At 39.6% G+C, this 14,751-nt stretch overlaps 1 protein-coding gene across 6 annotated transcripts in view; it reads left to right on the top strand.

The window, feature by feature from the left end:
• Positions 1 to 510: 510 nt before the first annotated feature.
• ST3GAL3 (ST3 beta-galactoside alpha-2,3-sialyltransferase 3) overlaps positions 511 to 14,751 on the top strand; it is a 192,736-nt gene continuing 178,495 nt past the window's right edge. For all 6 annotated transcript variants that reach the window (XM_010582509.1, XM_010582507.1, XM_010582508.1 and 3 more), the window contains exon 1: positions 511 to 649. In XM_010582509.1, coding sequence (XP_010580811.1) covers positions 535 to 649 — 115 coding nt within the window. In that variant the 5' untranslated portion in view covers positions 511 to 534. The remainder of the gene's footprint in view (positions 650 to 14,751) is intronic.

The raw sequence follows: 14,751 nt of genomic DNA, 5'->3' as shown, positions 1-14,751 counted from the left end.
GCCCGGGGCTCCCGCCGGGACCTGCGCTGCCCCCGGGCTCCGGCGCGGGCCCCGCCGTCCGTGGGACACCGGCGGGGAGCCCCTGGGCGCGGTGGGTTTGCTTCGTGGCGCCTCTGGGCTTTGCTGTGCCTGGGGAGGAGCGCGGTGCTCGCCAGGCCTCGCCGGCTGCGTCCGTTCTGGGACTGATTATCTGAAGCGGGCTGGGGTGTAAGTGCCAGCGGGGAGTTGGGCTGCTGCCCCGCCGTAGCGTTGCAGTGCCCTCCTGCCTCTCCGGCATGGCATTTACCCTTGTGCCAGTTAAAAAAAAAAAAAGAAAAAAAAAAAGGCAGCTGCTTAGGGTGGTAGTTCTTATTTCACTCGTGGGTTTGGGTAACTGGTGTGTTTTACCTTGTGGAGAGCCTGGTTTTGGAGCTGTGCATTATTGTGTGTGTATGGGATTGCAGGTTTTGGAAGGATGAGTGTCAGAGAAGGTGGCTCCAATCTCAACGTGTTTCTCTTTCTCAGGGCGTGTAGAAGAGCAGATTTAATGTGAAGATGGGACTGTTGGTGTTTATGCGTAAACTGCTGCTAGCCCTCTGCCTCTTTCTGGTACTGGGATTTCTGTACTATTCTGCTTGGAAGTTGCACCTCCTCACATGGGAGGATTCAAGTAAGTATGAGCAACGTGTGACTGTTTCTGGGCTCCCTAAAATGCCTGTCAAATAGTTGCAATAGTACTGAGGTGGTTCTGATTTAGTAGTATTAGAGGGATATGATTAAGCCCAATCAAATGCTGGAGCTTATAGTATACTTAAGGGGTTGAATTTGTGATTACCTAATGCTCTTTATGGCTTTACTTTTATTACTGGGTACAAAAGCAAGTTCACGCTCTATAAATCTAGTATTAGAGACTTCAGTTCTTAGAATATTCAGTGTTAGTTTATGATTCCTAATTCTTAAAATAAAGACTTTGCGTGCTGAGGTTTTTGTTCCCTGAACTTTTCTGTACGTGTCAAAATATCTAAGACAAGAGTTTTTTCTCTGGTGGATTTTAATTTCTTTCTATAATCGTATTTTCTGGTTATCTCATCATCTTACTTTGTCCTTCAGAAATCCTCATCTTCCGTTTATCTTCCATGTTATTATCTGCCAACTATCTCTCACCTAAAAGGATGTCTCTCAACCTTTTTAAGTCCAAAGAGACATCTGACCTCATTGAATACAATCTGAGGATTGTTCTGTGCAGTAATGCCATAGGAGGTTTTAGTTGCAATGAGATATAAATTAGGCTGAGGTTTGATTGCTCAGTTATTGCTCTTATTTTTGCTTGTGTTGATGTGTTGATTGCTTTTTTCCTTACATGTGAGAATTGTTTATTGAAAATATAAAAACAAGAAAACAATTCCCTTCTCCTCCCCGCCCGCTCAAAACACAAGCCAGCCTTCTTTGCAGCTGTTCCATGGGCTGTTTCAGATGTCTCACAGCCGACCGTTGCTCCCTGGATCAGCAGCTGAGAAACAGTGGTCCAGAAGTATTGTTTTTCTGTCTGACAAAAAGCAGTCGGTCAAATTCCATCTTTGCTGTATTGTTTCTGTGCATGCTGATGGAGGTTTCTACTGCAATGTTTATTAAACTTAATATTTTTCTACCTCTACATGCTCTGTATCTGTTGTTAAATGCTCTAAGAAGTTTTGCTTGGTGACAGATGATGACTTGGATATAATATTTGCACTGATGCAGTTATTTTGACAGGAGGACTGCTGAAGTGTCTTGTACTTGAACAGGTATTCTAAGACTGAATTTGTAAAAGGACATGGGTAGTGTCTTTCTGAGCAGGGATCATTTCTTCAGGTTTGTGCTTCAGAGAGGGAGTCAAAAATCTTGATTGTGACCTTCTTGAAAACTAGCACTTTTGTCGATGGGGTATAGAAAATCCTTGCTGTATGAAAATAAGTATAGAATGTAGTTAAAGGAACAGTTTTGCTGTATCTGCTACCATATGATGATCTGTTATGAAATTATACCACCTGCCACCCTTTACTTCTTTCATACCACCAGAAATAGTGTTGGGACTTCCCAAGGCCTGCAAGAAAACCGTTCAGGCCACAACTTGTATGTGGACTTTGTTAAATGTGGAGGAGAAGCTTTGTGTTTATGTGCCCGTATACCAAGGTGCTGCGCTGGGTTCTAAATTTCTTCAGGGTTTGCCTCTTTGGATTTTGTGCCTTTAGTTTTATGTGCCATTTGTTATTTTACACCACATGTCAGTCCCTGGGGAGTTTTGTGGTAACTGTGCCTTGTGATGCAGTGTTGAAAATCTATATGCAAACGTTGTGGATTTCTATAAATGGAACACTTTTACCTGGAAAGATGACTTTTAAGTTGTAGCCTAGTTAGAGTAATTTCTATTGAGCGTACTGGCAGCTTTTCAGTACCCAGGACGTTCTGACAGGAGCACTGTGAGGTAACGTCACAGACGTTGTTAGTTGTGTGTCTCCTTTTTTCAAATCTTCTGTGTAAAATGTGTTCTTCATTTATTCTTGGAAGTTGCAGTGCTTGCTTGCATTAAGCTTCTTCAACATGTACAAAGCAGTGATGCTAGTTTGAAGGTTTAGCTTACTGATCTTTATCAGTTGTCACAATTGATACAGGCTGTACCATTGTTCCTTTTCTTCTAGACACTTTTATGGATTGTGTCTTCAGTGTCAGATGAAGTTCCTTAGTGTAAACAGCAGTCTAGTGTAAGAGGGCAAAATTTTATGTGATTACTTTTGAACACAGTTAAGGTGATACCAGCTTTCAGTTGCTCTTCAGAGTTTTGTACATATCAAAAAATGTTTTATTTATCATGTAATTTTACACATGAGGAACTTAGGCAGATTTAAAATACAAATTTAAAAGCCCGTATTGGGAAACTTGATATGAAGAGTTAACATTAAGCTTCTATAAATAAGCGTTTGGAAGTTAACAAATGACAGAATTGAAGTTGCTCATTTAACCATGATTACGCTTCCTTGAGCATGTGTAATATGATACAATGTATAATGGTGTTACGCAATTATACTTCCTATTTTCTGAAGGGGAGCCTTGCTTAGTTCAGTGCACAAGACAGGTAGTGCTTGATAGCTGTTTGTGGTTTTATTTCCTGAATTACAATTCAGTGTGTGACCTTGTAAATCTCCTTAAGATTGATATGATAATGCTGGTGTCCCCAAAGGCAAAACTAAGTTAGATGTGTTAATTTTTGGGGTGCTGAATAATCCAAGATTATTGATTTTATGTGTAAGTTATCTTATTATTTTCTCTTTTCTTGTGACCAGTGTCTTTATTCTGTGTAATAGTGACTCCCTAGCTTCAGCAGTCACATTCATCTTTTCTTTGTTCTGCTCTTTATGCTAGAGGAGGTATGAAACTACGCTGATCCTGACTTTTGACACCCTTGCAATCTCTTAAGAGACTGGTTTTAGTAAACTTGACACCCGTATTTAATATCAGACACAAATAAATTAGCCATAAAGTATGCTGAAAAAAAACTTGATCTTGTTAATTGCTGCTTGTGTGTTTTGTTCACTTCTTAATGTTTTAGAAAATGCCCATGTATGTTGTTGCTGTTATGGATCAATTTGAATGGTAACTATGTAAGGAATCTAGTCACCCTGAGACTTCAATGTTTGTATATTTACCTGCTAAAGTAAAAGAATAAAGTAATTTGTTTATTCATACTTCTGACACCTTCAAGGAAGGAGGCTGAACTTCTGAATAGACTGAAAGGAAAGGTACACATCAATGTTTCTCTTACCATCTCCATTTAACTTTAAATCTGTCCTCCTTGAGTGATGCCTTAGTTCTCCTTTGAGATTGTTCTCCTTACTGTGTGACTCTACACCTTGCCAGAACACAAAGGAGAATAGGAAAGAATTAATTCTCTAAGGCTTATCTTTCCTATGACAAGAATAGATTGATTTCCGCTAATGTGAACTAATCAAGGTTGAATTAAGTTCAGCTGCTTCTTCCATTCAAGACGCACCTCCAATGACTGCTACCCCTTTCTCATCCTTTTAATGAGTATCATGGCTGGCTACTCTTCCCCAAGCCTTGTTTCATGTCGGTGGCAATATATTGTTAGTTCTCAGAGCAGTAGCAAAGTGCAGAAACGTGGTGTGTAACACTGTGTGAATGCAGGAGGGCCTTTGAGTTCTGGTGATCGTTGGGAGTATATGAGCAGTGTTTAGGACCGAGGTAAGCTTTCCTTTTTTCTTTCCTGATTTCTGTAATGCAGCTTCAGTCTCTGACAATAGTAGTAAGAGATGTACACCGTCCTTGCATGTTCTTCCCAGACAGGCAATAATGACAGATGCCGCAGCCCTCTGATTAAGAGTGTTGAGTTGCATGGAGGTGTGCTAAGCAGGCAGAACTGATAATGTGATGTGGGAGGCAAATAAGGAAATAAATTTGGTATCAGGTTGAGCTGTCCTGTACATTCTAGAAGGACCTTGCAGCAGCAGATAATCATAACTCTGTTCATTGAGTTGTCAGGGAATTCTTACATAGTCATGGTAGTGATAGGAGCAGGTTTTGAAGGTCTGAGACATGCACTGCAGCCTCTTTCCTAACAACTCCCTGTCCTATGTCCCTTCCACTTTCCCTGATGCATTTGGCTCTGAGGAGGAAGGAAGATGTTATCTGTGAAGAAGACAGCACATAGGAAGGTGCCCCATTATCTTTGAAAAGCACGATGGGAGATGGAGTTTTGCTGACAGTGCCTCTTAGATTTGCTTTATCAGCTTGAAGGAATGCATTTTTACCCATAACTGAAGGACAGAATACAGTCATGTTAAAATTTAATACTGATCTTTGTTACTTAACCTGGTATGTGTATAGCTGATTTTGCAATTTACAAATGAATGTGTTGTAAGGAAGGAATGATTCCATTAAAAAATGTCCTGGCTGTGGAAATATTGGACTCATTCTCCCAAGGCAGCTTTTTTTTTTTTCCCCCCTCCCCTCTCAAAGTATTAAAATGTACTTGGGACACGGACAGTGTGACGCTGTTTTCCTATTCTCTACAGTATTTCTATCTACATTGAATTAATTTAAAGAAATATATACTTCAGGTACTTTTGCCAAAGCCTAAGTTAATAGAATTTGTAGCTTGTCAGTTTGAATGTGACTTGAAACATCTCCAGGTATGTTCTGTTGAAGTCTCCATAAAGATATCAAGTCACTACTCTGTCATCTGTTGCTCCATGTTATTTTTAACTCTAATTCTGGAAAGGCAGCCAAAGAGATAAAGCTCTGGGAAGAGATTTTCTGAAGGTATTTCAGGACCCTTATCCTTTTTTTTTTTTTTTTTTTTTTTTTTTTTTTTCCTAATGTCTGTTTCCATGAGAACTGAGGAGACATAAACAGGCAAAACTGACTCACTTCTGGTTGCAGGTTTTTAGTGTGCTTGCATTTCCATGGAAACAACAGCAGCAAAAAAGGCTAAATTAATCAAAAGCACTCAAACCTTTATCTTTGATATCAATACTGATTTCTCTCATTCGAAGGGAAATGGTATTTTTGTCAATTCTTGTATTAGGCACTAAAAATGTACTGAAGAAATGGATCTTTTTACAAGGGTTTGGAACGTGCATGCTCTTTCTCATGTGGCTAAAGCCTCACAGTATGTGTGATGGTATGTAGTGTGGGTACAACTGTTGTATCTTGAGTTACTGGGGGTGTCATTTGTTCTATGTTAAGGGAGTGGATCTTGCATACACTGGCATCTGCCTTCTTTCCATTCTGTTGTTTAATGAAAAACAAATCAAAAGACATTGAGTTGGTGTGTGAGCAACTAGGCCACAGATGGAAACTTGTCCCCTTTGTGGAGAGAGGCATGTAATAGTTTTGTGTTCAGACCCTCATCTCTGGGAGTTACTGTCCTACTTGCCTTTGCCAGAAGGAAATGCAGGAGTGCTCTTGTAAAAAATAACATCTCTGGGCCAGCTCAACTTGGCATTGGGAGCATAAATCTCTGATGAAAGTGGTTTGAGCTAAGCTGGCTGAATTTATGGTTAGGTGGATGAGGGAGCATATCCTTTTTTACTGTAGATTTACAAGGCACTCATGCCCCTGTTGTGAAGGGTGGCAAGCAAATCGTGATGGTAGCCATTGCAGTTGCTCTGTGTCTATCTACGGCCTTAGCCTTGGGCCGGGGGGCATTCTTTACGGTAGACTTAATAGCTGTTGCTGCTGCTCCCCAGGCTGAAAAGTCTGTGGGACTTTAACCTTGTGGGTATTAGCTTTTTAAAAAAAATTGATTTGGACAGTATTATGCAGCAGTGTAAGTTTCCTGAAACAGTTGCTTTTTTGCTTTGCAGGAAGAGATTGGGAACAGCATTGGGATGGGTTATTGTGAATCCACTAATGTTCGAATTATTAGTAACATCAAGGTTTGTTTCATCTACTCAGCTGTTCTGTAGTCTGTGTTAGTGCTGTACTTACTGCACCAAAATTGAGAACAAATGTTTAGAAAGTTCTCATAACATGGATCCAGCTACAGATTTAAGGAGTCTCTTTGCTACTTTCAGATGCTTTAGGGATTTGAGGATCACAATGATGCTTTTTGAAATGTTAAAAATAGGAGGTAATGTTATGGAGACAGCAGTGAATACTAGAAACAAAGATGTAAAAATAGGAGTTAGAACAACAGTTGTCTGGTAAAATAGCTTAACTTTTCTAAGAATTCCCCTATTGGGCTGAAATGTTCCACTTGTGTTCAGCTTGAAACTGAAACTTTAGGGTACTAATTATGGTGGGTGATTCTCTTATCTGTGCAGAACACAGAAGAATGGATTTAGTGCCCAGAAGTTGTTAACTGCTGTTCAGGTTACTTTGTGCTCCCTGTTAATCTGCCAGAATAAGGAGCACGGCTAAACTTAAACTCCTGCAACTCAGGACATTCACCTGTGGCAGTATCTTCCACAGCTGTAATTATGCCAGCTACTTTTTGCTTGGCTGGAGACAGATGTGTACGTTCCTGATTCCTCTTGCTCTGGCTGTTGATGCAACCGCACAGAACTGCCTGCCCTTTCCACCAGAGGCAGCTGCCTGTCTGCCACCAGGATAGAAGAGACAGTCTACTCAGTGAATATGAATCAGAACTTGTAAGGTCCATGAAAAAGTTAAAAACGAAATAAAAAAAAAATCAGAAGTACCTCTCTGTCTTTTAGAAGGCAGCACTTCACAAGGTAGGCCAAAGAAATAGGGGAATGAAAGTGCTTCATCTTTTTCTGACCTGTTACTGCGCATTTAGTGAAATACCCAATGTTACTTTACAACCTTGCCATTCTAGGGACCCTGCTGTCGCTCCAGGAATTTCTAGTGCTGCTGTAATGTTAACAGTGCAAGACGAAACTCCGCTGGGGCAACACGAAATCATGCATGACAGAGCCGTTTAGGGAGGGAGCAAGCATAATGTTGCCTTGTCCCTGGGATTTCTCCAGAGGAGAGGACACTCTTCAGGCTTTAGGAAGCTATAGGGGCAGGTTTAGTGAAAGGCATTAAGAGCATAGCACCCTAAGTACTTCATGGGTCGAGGAGGGGCTGTAATGCTGTACTTGTGCTCATCTTTATTCTGTCTTCATTTTAGCTTTTTCAGCCCTGGGTTACTGTTTTAGTTCTGAGCTAATGCTGACTTTTTAGCAAGATAGAAAAGCAAGTTGCAGGAATACTTCTCCATCCCCCTGCACACAGTTGGGCCTTAGTTTTGCATCCCAAAAGAGTAAGGTGCTCTTACTTCTGACAACAGCAGTTTTGTTGCTGTTTCAGTCCCTGTTCAAGCCTTTGTATTTTCTCCTTTCTCTAGTTTGTGCAGCTAGCTGGTGGGTGCAGTTGAGGAACTTGCCCAGTTCAAAACAGAGTGTGGTTTTATTTATTTTGCTCAGCTGACCTTAACCTGGCTTAGTGTTTCAGTTGCTTCACTTGCTCAACCCTTGTCGGTTTTCACCCTCTTCCCCCCCAAGTTTGGGAAGGGTATGTTCCTGTGACTTTTGATAGGCTGATTGGGATAGTGCTCTTAAGGGGCGCAGTACTCAGTGTCTCATGTGCAGCTGAAGCTGCGTCCTTCAATACAGTTTTTTAGAGGTCAAAGTCAGCAGCTTTCCACATTCTGGAAGGTATAATGCAGTGAAAGCACTTTACCTCTCTTAGCAATTGCTCTGCAGCTGAATGCTTTCAGAGGTGAAAGGACTTGCTCATCTCAGCTGACTGAACCCCTTAGCAATGAGTTCAGCTCGAAACAATACCTCCCTGTGAGGACTGTCTCATCCGCGTTAGTAAGCGGTTCTCTGCCTTTCCTCCATCTTGTCACTGTACATCCCCGTGGCGTGCAAAGTGCACACACCTCTGACCTGTAGCCATTGCAGCAGTGGCTATTGTGCCTTAAGATATTACCAGCCTTAGTGGAAGCTCCAGCCTATCACTCGTTTGATAGAGTAGATCACACAGACTTTCTCCGTCGGCTTTAAAACAGGCAGGCTGACTTTGGGCACCTTTCCTGCCCGTTTCAGTTCTGCTTCACGTCAGTTCTGCTGATGTTGTTGGGGCAATAACTTCTGGCACAAAGGAGGTAATACGTGATTTGTCTCGAGTTGGACAGCTGTTGCTGCTGTGAGCTTCTAACCGTGGCCTTAGTACTGATTCTGACCATGTCTGTCACACTTAGGGATGTTTTGCAGAGATTTTTCTCCTAGATTGTTATCTTCTGCCAGCCTTTTTGGTGCTCTTGTCACTACAACATCTCATTTTTTCTCATTGCAGTCTGGGTTTGCATCACAGTGTCAGGCTGAGGCAATAAAACAGCCACACCTGGGTATGACTTGCAAGGACAAGTACAATTGGGTCATGAGGTATCGCTCCGTATGAATTATGTATCTCTTCTGCACTTCAGAAGGAATGTAATTGTGCACCCAGGCATCAAGCAAAAAGTAATTTGTACTGTGTGTGCATATCCTGAATAGGTGTTTGAACCTGAGATAGCTGATTTCAAGTGGTTACTCCTTCGTGGCACCACGTGATTATATTGCTCTTGTATGCATTGCTTTTTTGAGGAAGTAATAGCATGTGAGGATAGTGCCAAAATTCTAATCAGGTACAGAAACTACAGGATGTTTCTTCACAAGTTCTTGGTATTTTGAATAACCAAACGCCTAGACAATCCAAGATATATATATCTCTGAAGGTCAGAATTTAGCATTTCTTGTTCTGTTCCAAAAAAGATAAATCAGAATGTGTTAAAATTGGCTATTTCCATTTTTAAGAGGTTATAAACATGTATGTTGCTTGTCTTTTAACTTTTTTCAGATGATGCTAGGATCCCTCCTACTTTAACTCAGTCCCTGTTGCAGCATGTCGTTTTTCTGCAGCTATTATCCTGTGGCTTTCGGTGTTAGGGGCACTGATTAAACGTGAGGTTCATCTGAGCTGCAACAGTGCAGTAAATATGCCCCTTAATAGCTCCTGGAACAGAAAGAATTATCACAGTGTAAGTGCAGAAAAGTTTAACTGCTATCTTTTCTAGCTACAGTGAGTGTGCATGTTCTGAGGAGTATTTTTGTTCAAAACATTATGTACAGATCTATGTATACTTTAAAAGAAGTAGTGAAAATGAGATGGCACAGAAATCGGTAAAAGCTGAGTTTTCCCCACAGGTAACTGATGGCTTGCTACATATGAAGGCTTACTCTAAAGAAATGTTGACAAAGTTAATAATTTATAAGTGCAATTGCATCTTTTTATCTTTGTCAGAAATTAATCAATCTCAGTAGCTTTAATACTACATAAGTATTGCTTTTCAGCTGTGATCGTGTCTAGAGACCCTAATCAAAAAAATGTACTGAGATACATTTCTTAGGATGAAGGGCGATAACTTAAATAGACTTGGGAAGGCAGAGGAAGCTTGAGGCACAGGAAAGTGAAATTATTCTATGTCACACAGCAGCTCAAGGGGAGAGCTATGAATAGAATGAATGTCTCGAGGTTCTTGATCTAGTGTCCAGTTGGCCAAATGAGGCTCGCTCTCTTGTAATTACGCATTCTACATCTGCATAGTTCAGGAGAAGAGTAATATGCTGAAATTGCTTGCTTGGGGCAGAGGTCATCTGCTGATAGTTGCAAAAACACAGTATTTCAAAGTGCTTTATTGATAATAACAAAACTGGTGATGGTCTGCATGGGCAGTGCTGGTGGCTTGATGTAGGTACTGTAATTAGGGTATGATGTGGCTAGTGTAAGTTGCTGCTAGAAGTTGCCTAAGATGCATCTGTGGAAGTGCCTTAAGAACTAAGTGTACTACCTGAACAGTTGTGAATGCTGGTTTGGGGTTTTTCAACCTTCAGATTTACCACATCAAAGGCACCATACTTCATGCTTTCCAGCTGCATTAATACCGCAACTGCCTTTTTCTTTTTAAAGGTGGTATTTTTTTTTTATAATGGAAAAGTTTAATTTTGCTCTCCATAGTCAAACACAGAACTCTCTTTTCTTTAAACTTTTTAAAAAAATTATGTTCAGGCACAGACTAAGCTTCTAGAATTTCTGCTCAAAGGATGAAAAACTGAGCTTTTGAAAAGAGGGGAATAATGGAAGAGTTCAGGCAGTTTTAACCATAGCAATCACTAATGGTCTAGGTATAATTAGAAAACTAATTACTGTGAATTTAGCTGCTAAGACTTTTCTGCCTTTTGAGACTTGCCCCACACAATTCTATTGGGTTCCAAATAGAGCATAGGCGGTTCTCCATTATACTGCTACCTTTTTCTCTTAGCACTGATGTCATAATCTCTGTTTAGAGGTGCCTTATCTGAACATTGGAAAGGCTTTTATTATTTTTAAATATAATTCATTGTAACATTAATTTCTATATATTTTAGTTCAGAGCCTTTGTGTTTGGGTCTAGTACTTCATTAGAAGCAGAAGCCTGAGTTAATACAATGTAAAGACTGCGAATTGAATTCTAGTGGAAAAAAATGTGTTAATTCTGATTGAATTTTCTAAATTTGCCTCATATTTAAGGATGCTTCAGATGTAGTTTGAATATTTCTAAACTTTTGAAAGATAAGTTTGCACATCGAAAAATAGGCCTTATTTGCATTGCAAAAATACGAAAGCTTCAGTACTGTATAATATATTACTTCTGCTTGCTGCGTATTTTGTCTCCCGCAAAGTTAGTTTTATAATTACAGTATATTGTATTATTTGAGAAATAGTTTGTGCTTCTATGAATAGAGACCATGCCGTTATATGAAGGGACTGCCTTTAGGCTGCTGTTTCCTGACCTTCAAATGCTTTAGGTTTCTTGATGTAGTTAATAAACCTTTTCTTTTTTTGAGAAGAATTAAAATTAGCTCATAAACTAGGACTAAGTACTCTTTATGATGTACTCTCCTATGCAAATTACACTTCCTGCTTCAAAGGATGGATGAAGGACTAGAGAAATCTGCTGTTGTCTAGTGATTTGCTGCTTTTCTGATACAACCTTGATGCAGATGCGGAATTCCTTCTTGTGATTAAGTCTAAGTATGGCTTCAGAAAATGACAACTGAGAAGTGAGAAGAACCATTAGGTGAACAACAGAAAACTTGGTATGGGGAAGCTCACTCATTTCTAGCAAACTTTGTAATTGTAGCATTAAAAAGAACTAAGATAAGAATTTTTTCTGCAGACTTTAATGTAATTTCAGGAAGTTAGAGCTACTTTGATTTTATTTAAGACTTAACAGTGTAGCCAAAAGGTTTAAAAAAAACCCTCTTGGGTGTTGTGTATTAATTGCTGGTTTTGACATAATGCTGTGCTAGTATAAGTGTACCTTGCTCAGCAGTTGTGTATTTGTTTGTGCCTTTCAGGAATGGAATACCCTATAAGTAGCTTTCTTTATCCTTGTCCCTGTTCACAGTGTTAACTAATCTTGTGATGGTTTCTTTCTTCAAGAACCTGTTTACAAACATGTTTGAGATCTGTATGATTAATTTTGAATTTTTCCATTGTTTGCCCGGACAAAACCTGTAAGACAATTTACTCTGCAGCCAGCTTAGCTGCTTTTATTGTGGACCAGCTGGATCTGAAGGGTTGTTCACACTTGTGTGAAAGTGTTTAGTAGACATGTGGTATTTACTGTCGAATCTCTCTCCCTGAGAGCTCTACATAATGTACCTGGGTCTGCTATGGTATCCCTATTACCTCTTCCTGTGTGAGCAGTTCTTTTTTTCTTGTTTTATGCTTGTCTGTTTCTATAAGCATGGATTTTTATTTTTTTTTTTTTTTAAAGGCACATTGTGTCTCATGCTCGAAGAGGTGAAATTTGCATGGGATACCGTGATTCTCTTTTTTTCTTTCTGAGGAATTAATTTTTTTGCTTGGTTCTCTGATCTAATTTTTTTTTTTTTAGGTAAACACTTTAATCTTTGTAAAGACTAGATAACATGATAGGGTAGGTAATGTGAAATGAATTCTGGACTTGCTGTACTGGAAAAGTTTCTGCTGAGCCCATGGGCTAAGCAGCTCTGTTCCTCTGGCTTGCATTCAGATATGCTGGAAAACTCGTTTGTAAGCTGAATTGGACCAGGAAACTGATATAGTGTGAAAACACAGAGGCCTTCTCTTCCCTCTCCCTTCAGCTGTTTAGGAAATGTTATTTTTAATCCATACTAGGCAGGGTGACATGCTAAAATACTCTTGCAGCTACGCAGGTGAAGGGTTGAGCTCGAAAGGCTGTGGCTGGTTGAAGCGCTGCGGTTATGGCAGGTACCGCGTGAGGGCAGCAGATGTCTTCTGCTTCACCCCCTCACCAGCACTCCCCTGCCACGTCAAAACCTATTGCAAGTTGAATAAATATTACTTAAAAACAACCCAGCCCACAAACAAAAACCCAAAACAAACCAAAAAGCACAGCGTTCTTCTTTCCTTTGCGGTTACAAAAAGGGGTGAACTTTAGTAAATACTACATTAAAAAAACCTTCTATAGAGTCATTTGGTTTTCGAGTAACTTAATTTGGAGGAACCTTGCTATTCATATCCAGTCCACTACTGTTGCCAGTAGCTATTTTCATAATATGATCAAGTCCCATCTTGTGACGAGTTTCTGGTTTTGCGTCCTGACACTCCTATTCAGAAGGTCTTTTAGTGCCTTATCCTAATAGCTGGGGTTTGGGGTTTTTTTTTTTGTCTTTTTTTTAATTCAGCTGAAATTATGTATATGCCCAAAGATCCTGGGGAGAGTGGGAGACATTACAAAGAGATGTAAGGTTTTGAGTACCGTTCTTGTGTTATTGCAGAGGGAAGAAAATCTAGAAAAATCTAAAATGCTTAGGAAACCAGGCTTTGTTACTTCAATTATTTATAGAACAGCTCATTTTATTTACAAGACTTTTGCTAGTTCAAGAGAAAGAAGAAAAGTTCTAACTGTGTAACCTTATCTCATGGGTGAAAATCTGGATGTTTCTAATCCTGAGATCCTTGCAGACATTAAAGCAGAGGAGAATAAAGAATGAAAGCCGCATTTGATAATATGAATTGCTTTTCACCAGGCAGAATTTATATGGGAACTGAAGACCAAAAAATGCTAAAGTCCTCTGCCAAGTGATGCTGACATGTTTATAATTTTTAAAACAACTACTGCTGTTAATTTTATGTACTTTAAAGAGAGAAGCAAAATAAAATTTTGGGGAGACAAGTTTGTTTTAAGAAGCACATCTGTTGTATCTCTCCTTCATGTTTCATGGCAAAATCTGTATGGGTAAGCTCTGCCCCTCCATCACTGGTAGCAGTCTCATTGTAAGAACGGCTGTGTCTGGTCAGACCAGAGGTCCAAGTAGCATGGTGTCTTAGAAAACTGTCAGTGGGGTTAGCGTTTACTGTTGTTTCTCCCATCCCACTTTCCAGTCTTCCTGTAATGTGTGACCTTTGATTTCCAGAGGTAGATGTGTTGTCTTTTCATGTAATAGTGTCTGCTAAGACTTTCTGACATAGGCTTGTGTGACTACTTTTCAAACCTATATATAAGCTTCTGGTACAGTCTTCACATGGTATTGAGCTTCCCAAAATAATGGTGTTGTGTGGAAAAGCATTCCTAAAGCCTAGTTAATACATAAATGAGTTAAGGTGGGGAAATAATTTAGTTTTTCTAGAAACATTTGGTAAAATTGCCCTAAATGAATGGCACAGTGTTTTACTTGTTTGGTTTTGTGTTGGGTTTTTTGTTTTGTTTTGTTTTTAAAGTGATTAAGGAGACAGTGTAGTGAATGTTTAACTCTGGGCAGAAATTATGATGACAGTCTAAGAATTTATCTGGATTCAGAAGAGAATTTATTATCTATATAGAGGTTGGAAAAGCTAAGAATATCTGACCAAGATTTTAGAAAGCCAGATTTGGAAGGAGAAGGAATCTTACTTCAAGGTATTAAACTTATTTATGTGATTGAAGGGCTTCTTCTAAGGATGCCTCAGATGTGGTTGAATAGAGGCATACTCCTTTCCTGTGAATTTTTGCCCTAATCTTGTAGTGGAAGCTCTCAACAGAGGAATTCCTGTGTATTGACATCTGATGATTTTAGGTTCCAAATCTACCCTTTTAGGAAACCTATTCCAAATGGCTGCACTTTTCCAAACGTTTCCTATGTTGTAAGCACCTAAAAGATTAAGTGCACATATTACATTATTTCTTTGAAAGCAACTAATCTTTGTGCTTGTCAGGTTCACATGTGCTAACTATTGATACGAGATCAGCTTGAAGAT

The sequence above is a fragment of the Haliaeetus leucocephalus genome, unplaced genomic scaffold (genome assembly GCF_000737465.1).
Source record: "Haliaeetus leucocephalus isolate CR32 unplaced genomic scaffold, Haliaeetus_leucocephalus-4.0 Scaffold848, whole genome shotgun sequence".
Classification (NCBI taxonomy): Eukaryota; Metazoa; Chordata; class Aves; order Accipitriformes; family Accipitridae; genus Haliaeetus; species Haliaeetus leucocephalus.
The sequence above is the reverse complement of the archived record's forward strand: the minus strand, read 5'-3'. Positions and strand labels throughout refer to the sequence as shown.